Genomic DNA, 12,893 nt, shown 5'->3' with positions numbered 1-12,893 from the left:
TTGAATAATTCAAAGGAAAAAGAATTAAAACCAAAAAGAAAGAAAAAAACAAAAAAAGCCATGGCTTATAGTCAAGCGCAGATGTGGCATAAAAGTGTAATCCCACCTCAATCTTGCACTTCACTACCTGCTCATAGAGCAACTTTACATGGGAATGAGCTAGAAAAACGCTACAGCTGTGAGAAACCACAATGCTGTACCACTTGCCGCACGCGTTTGAATCTAAGACACATGGTGTACATTTACTCCTACTACTCTAGTTAAGTAAACGATACCAGTCGTTTGCATATGCCTCTACGTATTTGTACATCTACGCTTTTTTTTTACTCAGTACTTACCCAGGATTCATTGTTATGAATATGGAGCATGTGGGATCCAAACGCAGAAATGTGTCCTCAAAAAAGAGTTTAACCACCTTCCGACCAATGGCGCGTTGAATTGTTAGAATTTGTTGTGCTACCACAGACAGTACCTCTAATTCAATACGATTGAACTCATCGAAACATGCCCAGGCGCCAGATTGTGCTAAGCCCTGTAAGAAGAAGAAGAAGGAGAAATGAAAAAACAATACACTCACATAAAATCATAGTCAGAGAAAAGATATTAAACAAACAACAATAAAAAGGCAATACGTATTTGCGTTGCAGGCGGAAAGGATTACAAACAATGAACAACGAAACAAAAAAAATTAAGGAAGCGGATAAAGGCACTAAGGAAAACAGCATCCATTATTGAGATGTACATACATTTGCATGTACTGTGTATTGAATAGAGTTAGCAAAAGAGTTTAGCAACGCATATGCGTTCATGCTCGTGTAAATAAGCAAATGTGGCATATGCAAATGCACTTGTAACAAATTGAAAGCTTCGCAGGCGGCGTGGTGTAGAATAAGCCAGCACGTGTTTGCTTTCGGCTAACAAAAAAAAAACAAAAAACAAATAAATATATTCACAGTAAGCGACAAAAACAGGGACAAGAACCAAATATATACATACATACTAGAGAACGTGCATGGCGTTAAAATGCCCAAAATTAAATTTATCCAAATGCTAGTCAGAGTTATAAGAGATCCGAGCGCCATATTTCACCTAAAACTGTGCAGCTATTGGAACATATATTTTAGTAATTCATTTGAGCTGTTAAGTAATTTGAATTTAATTCTTTAAACAGGTGGCAACCCTTTTCGAACACCTAAAAAATATTCTTAGCGTTCAAGCTATTCATATTTCATATAACTTGTGTATAAATAAAACTAAATTCGACATTTCAAGCAGGTGGCAACCCTCTTCAAAGTATTTTCAAACTACTGCTTTCTGAAACCCCTTTCGTTTGGCACCCATATGGTGATACATATTTTTCAAATCTAATATGATTTTTTAAACAGGTGGCAACCCTCCTATAGTTCAGCTAAGAAACAAAGCATTTTAAAGCCATTTCGATTGATACCAATTTTTTAATAATTGATTTATGTATTTTTTAAACAATTTGAACATAATTTTTATAAAGGTGGCAACTCTTCGAATAAGTTAAACTTTATTGCGCAACTAAAGCCAGAGCCTTTTAATTTGATACCTCACTTTTGAAAAGCGAACGAACGGTACGGATCTGATGGTATTGATTATTAAAAAATTTTAATTTAATTGTTCAACAGGTGGCAACTCTTTTCGAAAAAATAAAACCAGTTCGCACATCTACAAGCCAAGGGCTTTAATTTGACACCCCATTCTTGAAAATCGAAGGAACGGTGCAGATCTTTTATGTTGAACAAAAAATGCCTTCGCGTATTATATAAGTGGCAAAAGAACGATGTTGCTGGCGTATGCAGATGATATCGATATGGTAGGTCTGAAACAAAGGCACGTAACCGCAGCATTTTCATGTTTAGAAAAAGAAGCTAAAGAGGTTGGTCTAGCGGTGAACGAGCGCAAGACAAAGTAGCTCCTGGCAACATATAAGGAGTCCACGTATTTCGGTACACACGTCATTGTTGACAGCTATAACTTTTAAGTAGTGAAGGAAATTGTCTACCTAGAATCCAGCATAAACACCACCAACAACATCAGCCCTGAGATCAAGCGAAGAATAACTCATGCCAACAGGTGCTACTTTGGGCTCGGTAGGCAATTGAAAAGCAGAGCGCTCTCTCGACGAACAAAAATCGCGCTCAACAAATCTCTCATCATACCTGTCCTTTTATATGGCGCGATTTCGCTGGCTTGGGCATGTTGTACGCATGGATGATGACCCACGGCACCCATGGGTGGACAATGAAAGCAAGCGCATCCACGAACACAATGGAAGGATCAAGTGCTGAAGGACCTGTATGCGCTCGGGATAACCAACTGGCGAAAATTCGAACAGGAGAGAAACAGTTGGAGAAGCTTTTTGGTCTCGGCCCAAACTGACAAATGGTTGTAGTTCCAAATAAAAAGAAGAAATTCGAAAATTTACGAAGGCTTGACCTAGTTATCTTCTAACGTTGTCGTACGGAGTTGGGACAGACATAGTTATTCGTTTAATAGAGAAGTATAATCAGAGTATTCGTCTAATCGCGTACATGCCCCGTAAACCCTGTAAACCAAAAGTGTACTGAAGGAAATAAGACATCGAAGGACAGCCAAATGGGTAAAACACGCTAACAGTGTATTATAATTTAAGTTTAACACTAGAATTTCTTTTTCTTGGTGACCTTAAGGACCTACTAATGGTCTATGGGAGATTATGCGGAACAGCCTAGTAAACCTAACCTAACATCACGAAATTTTTTATCTCAAAGCTTTGGTAAGGCGCAAGCAATCATATGAAGTGATTTTTATGAAGAACGTCTGATATGTATTTTGAATCGTAAAAAAATTTCAAATTGCGTAGTCTAAAAATGGTACATATCTCCCTTCATAATCGTAGAAACCTACAAAGAAAAGGTTGTTTGGCTAAATATTCTTTAAAATTTGATTTCAAAATATCTCAGTGTGCTACTACCTTTTAACGCTGCGGTTCATTCCTCCCTAAAATATGATTTTAGTTAAACAAATATTTGCTGGCAGATTTTGCTCTTTGCTCTGTTTTTACCATAAAAACTGCAGTTAAGTTAGATTTTTATGTTCATTATTCCTTCTCAGTTATGTAACTGTGCAGTTTTTGTTTTCGTTTTTTCCAAATGTTTTTCTTCTGTTCCCCACTCAATGCCTTTAGTCGCTGCAGTTGTGGCAATTGAATTCGAATGAGTAAAATTTCTTAAAATTTTCTTTTACATACATACATATATACCTACATTCGCACAAAAGTACTTTCAGACAATTTTGTTGTTTTAATTTTGGTCAAAAATTGGTTCTTCTAAGTCATTTTTCATTGTTTGTGAAAATAAGGCAATTAGTGTGTGTAGATATGTGTGTTTGTTTGGATGTACATACAAACATTTATGTGGCTATTCGTATATTCACTTTTCATTCGTTTTGCTGTTTCGCAAGCATTTCCTTCATGTTTTTACTACATTTGAAGTTATATCAGCAAGTTTGTTTACTTTTAATTTGTTTCAGTATTTAGTGTGAATTGTATTATGCTTTGTTTTAGCATTTGAGGTGCAATGGCCCCACAATATACAAAGTATTTAATACATACATACATACATATAAGCTTCAAGCGGTATTTATTTTCGGTTGGAGTTAATTGCTTGTTGAAAATACTATTTTAATGATTCGAGTAGAGTAAATAATTTGATATTTATTTAAAATTTGATAGGAAGTATTTTCTAAGATTGTCTATTGCAAGTCCCCAAATTGAAAACTGAAATGAGAATTAATGTATGTGTTAATGTATATACGTTTATGTGTGTTCGGAGAGGGGTACAATTGCAATCGTCTCCCTTCTTCTAAGGACTATTTAGTATTGCCTAGCTGGGACACCGGGTTGCAATATGCGATCTAGAGTAAAATATCTTGCGTTTTGTGGAAATGGCCAATCTACAGCTTTCTTTTGAATAATGTTGCGCCAACTGCCTCGTAGGTCGTCGAATAGTGTCATTTTCGACAGAATTCCAACCTTTTGACGCAACATAAAGATCGCACTAGAAAGACTATAACTGCCTTATATACAAGGGTGCACCCAGAAATATATTTTGGGAGGGGTTTATACTTCTGAAAATTCGCTTCAGATAATATGCTATTTAAAGTAAATTTTGAAGTTTCATAAATTACATTTTATGTACATAAAATTAACAAAGAACTCAAAGATTTTTAACCAACTTCAAAACAGGGGAGGTTATCAATTCGTCGGAATATATTCCCTTTTTTAATATGTGGTGCCGCATAACTTTTTAGACCAGGCGAACCGAATTCATTAATTGTTTTTTTTTTAATCGGAAAAATTAACGGTACTCCTAAATATGTATATGAGAATTGAAGTCGGTTGTGTTTTTTGCTTAACCCTCTAGTAGGTCATTTTTTGTATGAGTTGAAAAATTCAGGAATGGGTGATTTTAGCACGAGAAATCCAAAAATGATGTTCATTTCGATCTGTGACAGTAATTTTTTCCTAAAGGGGAGAAAAACCAAGACCGCCTGGAGACGGGCTCACCGATATACTTTGACGTATTTTCAGCTTTCTCTTACACAATGTTGACCTACGAACCGGCAATTCCGTCTGCAGATGGTCAAAAATGCAAACTGGGTTTTTATATGCCGGCAAGCCGGTCTGTAGACGGTCTGTGTTCGAAAGCAATTTTCTCCATTTCGAATGGTGACATAATTATAAAACTTATATCAAAATACTGTGCTTTTAACTACGAAACCCACTGAATTTTTGTATCAAAAAATGTTTCAAAAGAAAAAAATTCTTTAATTACGAACTTACTTAATAGCAAGAAATAATTAATTTTAACCGAGTCTTTCACAATCTGTGATTCAACTACCGATTAAAGTAAAACGGATTGACGTAACGGATTAAAATTTTCATCGTCGTAAAGGTACGCTTTTTTTAAAGATCGTGCTTTTCGAATATAGAAAAAAATGATTATAGGTGCACTAAATACGTGTTTAGTTAACGACCGTCTGGAAGCGGTGCAGCCTGCTAGAGGGTTAAAACTTGCACTTTATTGGACTTAAATTTAAGGGGCTACAAAACTATATACTCAAAAAAATCTAAAAATTCAGATTAAAAATTCAAACTTTTAATGAAAATTTGCTAAAGTTTTTTCTAAGCTCTGCATAAAATTTGAAAGCTTGATTTATATCATTTTCGTTAAAGCATAACCCATATTTTGATAAGAAAATAACAAAAAAATTTTAACTTTAAAAATCGTGGAAATATTAAAAAAAAATTACTATGTACTCATCATTGCTCCCCACTGTATATTATGTATACATACAGCCTTGGTCAAAAGTATTGGGCACACCAATATACATATGTGTGATGATTTAAAATTTATTTTTCCTTATTTAATGTTTAATATTTTTTTTTAAAGCCTAGCTCACTGCAGAACATATGCAGAAAACATAGAAATTCTACAAATTTTCAGCAAAATTTCAAACTTTTTATTCAGTATCTTTAGGAAAAATTCGGTACGCAGTTTTGTAGCCCATTAAATTTTTGTTAGTAAAGAGCAAGTTTCAAGTTGCTCGAAAATCCCGTTAATTTTTTATGATTTTTTTCGCTGACGCTGTCACGCATTTTCTTTCATAAAAAGTATGTTCGAATTTTTTCATATGGAGGAACAACACCGTCGGCGAAAAAAATTAAAAAAAAAAAAAACAAAGAGAGCAACTTGAAACTTGCACTTTATTATACCGAAATTTAATGAGCTACAATAGGGCATACCAAATTTTTTTCTAAAGATCCTGAATAAAATGTTTGAAATTTTGGTGAAAAGTTGAAGAATTTTTTTATTTTCTGCACAAAGTTTGGTATTTGGATTCATATGTTCTTTGTTAGACAGAGAGCTAGGCTTAAAAAAATATTAAATATAAAATAAACCAAAAAAAATATAAAAAAAAATCATCATATATTGGTGTGCCTATTACTTTTGGACAAGGCTGTATATGTATGCGTACAACAATAATATAATCATATAATCTTTTTTAACCTCAGTCTACCTCAGCTTACCTAGTCCAATAAATTATTCATGTGTAACACACTATTTTAAATGGTGGAGATTGATGAACCTTTTTTTTTATATATTTTCACATTTGACATACCGCTCCAGCAGTCATTCGTGGGTTCTGGTTCTTTCAAAATTGTTTCGCACACACTTACGACTCTCATCTAACTATAAAGTAAGAGAATAAATCATGTGTATAACATAAGCTTGAATAATTTGCCTTGAACTTCAAAAATAAAACAAAAAACCTCCTCCACAGTTTCTTCTGAAATGTCTAATGATGGCCAGCTTCGTAATTTCACATTAATTATTCAAGTTTCCTTAAACATTTCGCATGAGTCCCAATAAATGAATAAAAAAAATATCATTAATTTCTGGCCAATAACACGTGCGAAGAACGCAAAGTCAAACAGCCAGTGTGGCGGCTAACATTCAATTATGTATGTATGTATGTATGTATGTATGTATGTACATATACCAAGGCGCGTGTATCGGCACACGCCTAAACAAATATGATAGCACTAACCCCCCAGCTGAATGCCGCCGAAAAGTTGGTTCATCCAGAAATCCTACTTTCTAAAGTGGCACGCTTACCACAACTCTGGCAATGATATCATTTCAACGGCCAACAACTGCCTAACTGGCTTTTAGTTATTTGATTTATCACACCGATATTTTTTATTTTATTTTTTTTTGTGTTGTTTGGTTAATGACCTATTCATGAAGTAGCGAATCGAGCGGCAGCGCAACAGATGCTGCCATAAACGAAAAAAACAACAGTGTCGCAAAGGTGAGATTCACGATCGGTGAGAAGAAAAATGATTCAAGTTTTGCCCGTTACCCAGAAAGCGCTTAACACACGGAGGCGTTCAAGTGGCACCAGAGTGTCTCTTGATGCCAGACTGTTGCTAAAAATAAAATGTGACGGGAGGTTTTCGGCGTTCGGCGGAGCACTTCAGACGAGGTTAATTAATCTTTTCGACGAAATTGCTTATCAATTAAAACAAGTTGCGGGCAGCTGCGCGCTTAAGCCTTAAGCGTTTGGCTGTCGCCTCGGTTTATCTGTGGGCCAACTCAATGTGAATGCTAGGGAAGCAGCGCACGCTCGTGGCGAAGAAAGGAAAAACAATTGAATTAAATCAACAGATGTATATTTTATGCGTCGACTGCGAAAATGAAGGGAAGATAGAATCAAAATAATGCCCACATCTCCGTTCACTAGCGATTGTTCGCCGATTTCTATTGTCTATTTATTTGGTTTTTTGTTCACTCTTCGTTTTTTGCAAACAGTTCAGTTTTTTTTTTGTTAGCATATTCGATGGTCAAAAGCGATGAGTATTTCTCATCAAAAACTAAAGCATTTTTCGTATAAATACTTTCAGATTTCNGCGGAGCACTTCAGACGAGGTTAATTAATCTTTTCGACGAAATTGCTTATCAATTAAAACAAGTTGCGGGCAGCTGCGCGCTTAAGCCTTAAGCGTTTGGCTGTCGCCTCGGTTTATCTGTGGGCCAACTCAATGTGAATGCTAGGGAAGCAGCGCACGCTCGTGGCGAAGAAAGGAAAAACAATTGAATTAAATTAACCGATGTATATTTTATGCGTCGACTGCGAAAATGAAGGGAAGATAGAATCAAAATAATGCCCACATCTCCGTTCACTAGCGATTGTTCGCCGTTTTCTATTGTCTATTTATTTAGTTTTTTTGTTCACTCTTCGTTTTTTGCAAACAGTTCAGTTTTTTTTTTTTTTTAGCATATTCGATGGTCAAAAGCGATGAGTATTTCTCATCAAAAACTAAAGCGTTTTTCGTATAAATACTTTCAGATTTGTTCAAGAACATCATTCTCGCAGATTAACTCTTTCGCAACGGTCTTAGTGTAGCTATCGAGTTATTGGCATCAAAATGAAATTGTTCGTCGCGTTTTTTGCCGTGATCGCGGTTGCAGCCGCCGTTGATGTGCCTACCAATGATTATTTGCCGCCTGCCGAAACGGTTGCATTTGAACAAGTCGCTGTAGAACCGCAGGAAGCTGCCGTCCTCGCTGATGATGGCTACCGTTACAAGACCGTGCGTCGTCTGAAATACCGCCATCGTCGTGATGTCAACGAGCTCGTCTCCAACGAATACTTGCCTCCAGCAGCCAGCGCTCCCGTTGCCGTTGCCGAGCAACAAGTTTTTGTTGAGCCACAGGAATCCGCCGTCCTCGCTGATGATGGCTACCGCTACAAGGCCGTACGTCGTCTGAAATACCGCCATCGTCGTGATGTCAACGAGCTCCCCTCCAATGAGTACTTGCCTCCAGCAGCCAGCGCGCCCGTAGCTGTCGTCGAACAACAAGTATATGCTGCACCACAAGAATCCGCCGTCCTCGCCGATGACGGCTACCGCTACAAGGCCGTACGTCGTCTGAAGTACCGTCCCCGTCGTGATGTCAACGAGCTCCCTTCCAACGATTATCTGCCACCAGCAGCCAGCGCTCCCGTAGCTGTTGCTGAGGAACAAGTATACTTTGCACCACAAGAATCCGCCGTCCTCGCCGATGACGGCTACCGCTACAAGGCCGTACGTCGTCTGAAGTACCGTCCCCGTCGTGATGTCAACGAGCTCCCTTCCAACGATTATCTGCCACCAGCAGCCAGCGCTCCCGTAGCTGTTGCTGAGGAACAAGTATACTTTGCACCACAAGAATCCGCCGTCCTCGCCGATGACGGCTACCGCTACAAGGCCGTACGTCGTCTGAAGTACCGTCACCGTCGTGATGTCAACGAGCTCCCTTCCAACGATTATCTGCCACCAGCAGCCAGCGCTCCCGTAGCTGTTGCTGAAGAACAAGTATACTTTGCACCACAAGAATCCGCCGTCCTCGCCGACGATGGCTACCGCTACAAGGCCGTGCGTCGTCTGAAGTACCGTCACCGTCGTGATGTCAATGAGATCCCGTCCAACGATTATCTGCCACCAGCAGCCAGCGCTCCCGTAGCTGTTGCTGAAGAACAAGTATACTTAGCACCACAAGAATCCGCCGTCCTCGCCGACGACGGCTACCGCTACAAGGCCGTGCGTCGTCTGAAGTACCGTCACCGTCGTGATGTCAACGAGCTCCCTTCCAACGATTACCTGCCACCAGCAGCCAGCGCTCCCGTTGCTGTTGTTGAGGAGCAAGTATATGCTGCACCACAGGAAGCTACCGTCCTCGCCGACGATGGCTACCGTTACAAGACTGTGCGTCGCCTGAAATACCGCCAACGTCGCGTTTAAATCAGCATACTTTTAGATATCCTGCCCACATATTAAGTACAAGCTAAGACCACACTACTCATTGACTACCTCAGCGAATTTTATCAACGAATAAGAAATATATTTTTGTTATCATATCTTACATACATACATGCATTGTGTTTGACTTTGAATATCCTGCCAAATACTTGGTGAAAGCTTGTCAAGGCTGCATATGAAATATTTAATTTAGCGTACATTGCTTACCTTGAAAAATTTGCCCAATGCCTTGTAATCCAGCCCATCCGAGCAATTGAAGACGACACACTTTTTCGCTACAGCTTTGGCTAAATCTTTGCACGTCTCCGTTTTGCCTGTGCCTGCTGGTCCTTCCGGAGCGCCTCCCAAGCATAATTTCAATGCGCCCATAAGCGTTCTGAAAAAAAAACGAGCAAAAATGTTTAGTCAGCTATTTTGTGTTAAGTACAATATACTGGAAACGTTTAGCCAGTGTAAGTTTAAAGTATATATGAAGTAGTACAACAACAATTGCCTTTGGCTAACACGGTGAAAGCAAAAAAAAAAACAAAAACACCAAACATTCAGAGTTGACTGTCCATGACTTTTCATATCTGGCTGTACATTCGAAATGTATTTTTTCTTTCAAGGCACCCATAACACAAATTTTTATATTGAAGATCGTTTCACATACACGTGCTATGCAAATATGTTTGTGTGAGTGTGCGCTTCACTGCTTGTTTTTACCATCAAACAATGATTTATATGGTTTAATATAAAAGCGTTATCTATAAAGCCATTAAAAAAGGTTTTTGGTTGCATTACTTTGTGTGGGTGGAGAGCAACTGGATGTGACTAAATGGTTTTTACTATTATAATTTCTTTTCTATTCCACCTTTTCTTATTTTCTTTATGTACTCCATTGCTGCTGTATATCTACATTTTGCGTTAAAAGCCAATCGCTGGGCGGAATAAATTTTTGTATACAGTTTTTGTAGTACGAACCTTCGAATAGACAAGGATACTTTGAAGGCATTCAAGGTTTAAGTGTTAATAACTCGCATTACGTTTAATAAAGGCAGTCAGAAAAATTGGGTTAACTTAACTACTCAGTATATATTTTTAAGGGGCTGAAAGCCCTTCCAAAAGTTATACCGGAGAGTCAGGAGGTCTTCCACTCTGCATACCTTTCTCCTTTTTTTCTGTATGGAGTGTCACAAAGTGTGGGCCTTCAGCTTTCGCTACCCATGAAAATGTTGAAATGTTGAAAATCCCCAAATACTGAATTGCAATATTAACGAATATAGTCTAAATACACTTTATGAGAAGCATTAACTTACCTGTAACAGCGATCGGTAAGCGGCGTCACAACCAAACGTGGATTGTTGCCCAAATATTCCATGCCATATTTAACATCCGTAACAACCATGCTCACGCAGACCCATTCCTCACCCTCTGCAAAAAGCGTCAATTACATAAAAAAAAATAAGTGCAGAAAATTTTAATTATTGCGGAATTACTGTCAGTTTCTCGCCAATAGTAACGTAATTGAGATATCCAATCGAATTCGGTGATATTTTCAACATTGACATCAATTAGATATTTGACAACATCGCGAGCTAAAATTGCGAAGAGAAAATTTATATGCAGATCATGTGCTCTTTTGTAAGTTTTTATGTAAAAACTATATTTTTGCCAACCTACCATGCACGTCGAGTACAATCAGAGCCTCGATGGTTAGCCGTGTGCCCGTGGCAAGATCTGTGCGCACCAGTTGTACCAAATCATTAATTTGTGAGTTGGATTTCTCCAAATAAGCTGGAACCGCGTTCAAGCTAAATGCTTCTTCAACCTAATGGGTGAAAGGGTGTAAGGGTCAACATATGGAAATTAGTATGGCATGACGATTGCGAATCGATTTGAAAAAAAAAAAAAAACAACTAAATACCTGTGGAATTTAAAGAATGTAAAACTAGTGTACAATAGACAGCTGAGAATGGAAAACTGATAAGCAACCGCAGAATTGCAAACATTGCGATAATAATGGCGGACAAAGACAAAATTTCATAATTCTTAATAAAAACCGCAAATACTCGTATACACAAGCACGAAGCAAATAAAAATAAAATAAAAATCATGAACAATGTCACTCATCCTTGAGGATGTTCAGCAAACTACCCAGCCAGACAAATGCGGAGCGCTCTGAATGTGGAGTGAAAGCGGAGTCGAAAGTGTTTTTCTTTTTTTTTGTATATTCCCTGCAGGAAGTGGGACTAGTTTGTAACTAACTATTAACTAACTAGCAGTCGAATAGTGGTACTTTTGAAGGGCTATGGCCGCAAAATAGTGAGTGCTGGTTTCCTCTGCATTAGATGCCAACTAAGTTGTAGCTAACTACTTTGGGACATAAACTATCAATAAAAAAAGATTTTTCCAATTTTTTATATTTTTATATTTTTGTTTATTAACTTATTTTATTTAACATTACATATTTGCTTATTTGCGGTCTTATATTTGGATTCGATCAGACATAACATCAAAATTGTAATATAAATTTTCGACCTTTCTTTTATTTGTCCTGACTACGAAAAAGAATCTGCGAAGTGCAAAAAAAAATTTTATGGAAGTTATTTTTCTATGAGGATATTCAAATAGAAACTTGTAAAGAAGAGAAACTCCCGATAACGTCGCATGACTCCTAAACGACTTTACAACTAACTTCAAGTTAGTTTTGTCATAGCTAAAGTTAGTTATTTATTGAAATCCCGCAAGAAAGCTAACTAGAAGTTGGTTATTTTAATCAATAGGTTTTTTTTTCTGCAAGGTTGTTTGAAGGCTTTTTTCTTTGTATCTAGTCTGTAAGACTGTTGATACCATTGACTAAAAATAATTTAATTTTATTGAAAAAATAAGTAAGCTTTTAAAGGCGCTCAGTGTTCGTTAAACTTTAAAGTTATTTAAGCAATGTCCCTGAAACCTAAGATAAAGTTGCGTCAATATTAGACGTGACTCAACAAGAAATTTGCGATCACCGACGTCAAAGCCAAATGTCCTTGGCAGAAAGGTAATGTTCTGTATTTGGTGGGCCCAGAAGGGAGCTCTGTATCATGAGCTACTGAAAAGTGTTCAGACCATAGATGGATAACTTTATAGACAACAGCTTATGATATTGAAGCGAGCAATTGCGGAGGAACGACAAGAATGGGCAACCAGACATAAGTCATTGAACTTCCACCATGACAATGCTCGGTCGCACAAGAGGTTGAAACTTACCTACCTGATGGGAAACTTTGCTACCTGATGGGAAGACATATCCCACCCGCCTTGCATCATTAGACTACCATTTGTTCAGGTCGATGCAGAACAACCCTACGGAAGTGCGATTCAATTCAGTTGAAGGTCACAAAAATTGGCTTGATGCTTTCTAGGTCTCCAAAAATACCCCTTAAGAGATATTTATACCCGAGCGCACTTGTGCACAAGGGTATATTAATTTTGTTCACATAACGGTTGTTTGTAACAGCCAAAACGAATCGAGATAGATATAGACAAATGTATACAT

General features: G+C 37.7%; 2 protein-coding genes across 2 annotated transcripts in view; one reads left to right on the top strand and one right to left on the bottom strand.

The window, feature by feature from the left end:
• The window catches only part of Dnah3 (dynein heavy chain 3, axonemal), a gene marked incomplete at both ends in the record, with an annotated part of 130,078 nt that overhangs the window by 96,896 nt on the left and 20,289 nt on the right, over positions 1-12,893 (bottom strand). Inside the window, 5 exons of the mRNA XM_017617236.1 lie at positions 339-532; positions 9,581-9,749; positions 10,672-10,786; positions 10,852-10,950; positions 11,036-11,183. Of these exons, the coding sequence (XP_017472725.1) occupies positions 339-532; positions 9,581-9,749; positions 10,672-10,786; positions 10,852-10,950; positions 11,036-11,183 (725 nt within the window). The remainder of the gene's footprint in view (positions 1-338; positions 533-9,580; positions 9,750-10,671; positions 10,787-10,851; positions 10,951-11,035; positions 11,184-12,893) is intronic.
• On the top strand, positions 8,000-9,379 carry LOC108363764 (uncharacterized). The gene has a single exon (XM_017617235.1). It carries the CDS (start codon positions 8,000-8,002, stop codon positions 9,353-9,355), a length of 1,356 nt encoding a protein of 451 aa, XP_017472724.1. The 3' UTR covers positions 9,356-9,379.

The sequence above is a fragment of the Rhagoletis zephyria genome, unplaced genomic scaffold, assembly GCF_001687245.7.
Source record: "Rhagoletis zephyria isolate East Lansing unplaced genomic scaffold, Rhagoletis_zephyria_1.1 Rzeph_scaffold_01367, whole genome shotgun sequence".
Lineage (NCBI taxonomy): Eukaryota > Metazoa > Arthropoda > Insecta > Diptera > Tephritidae > Rhagoletis > Rhagoletis zephyria.
The sequence above is the reverse complement of the archived record's forward strand: the minus strand, read 5'-3'. Positions and strand labels throughout refer to the sequence as shown.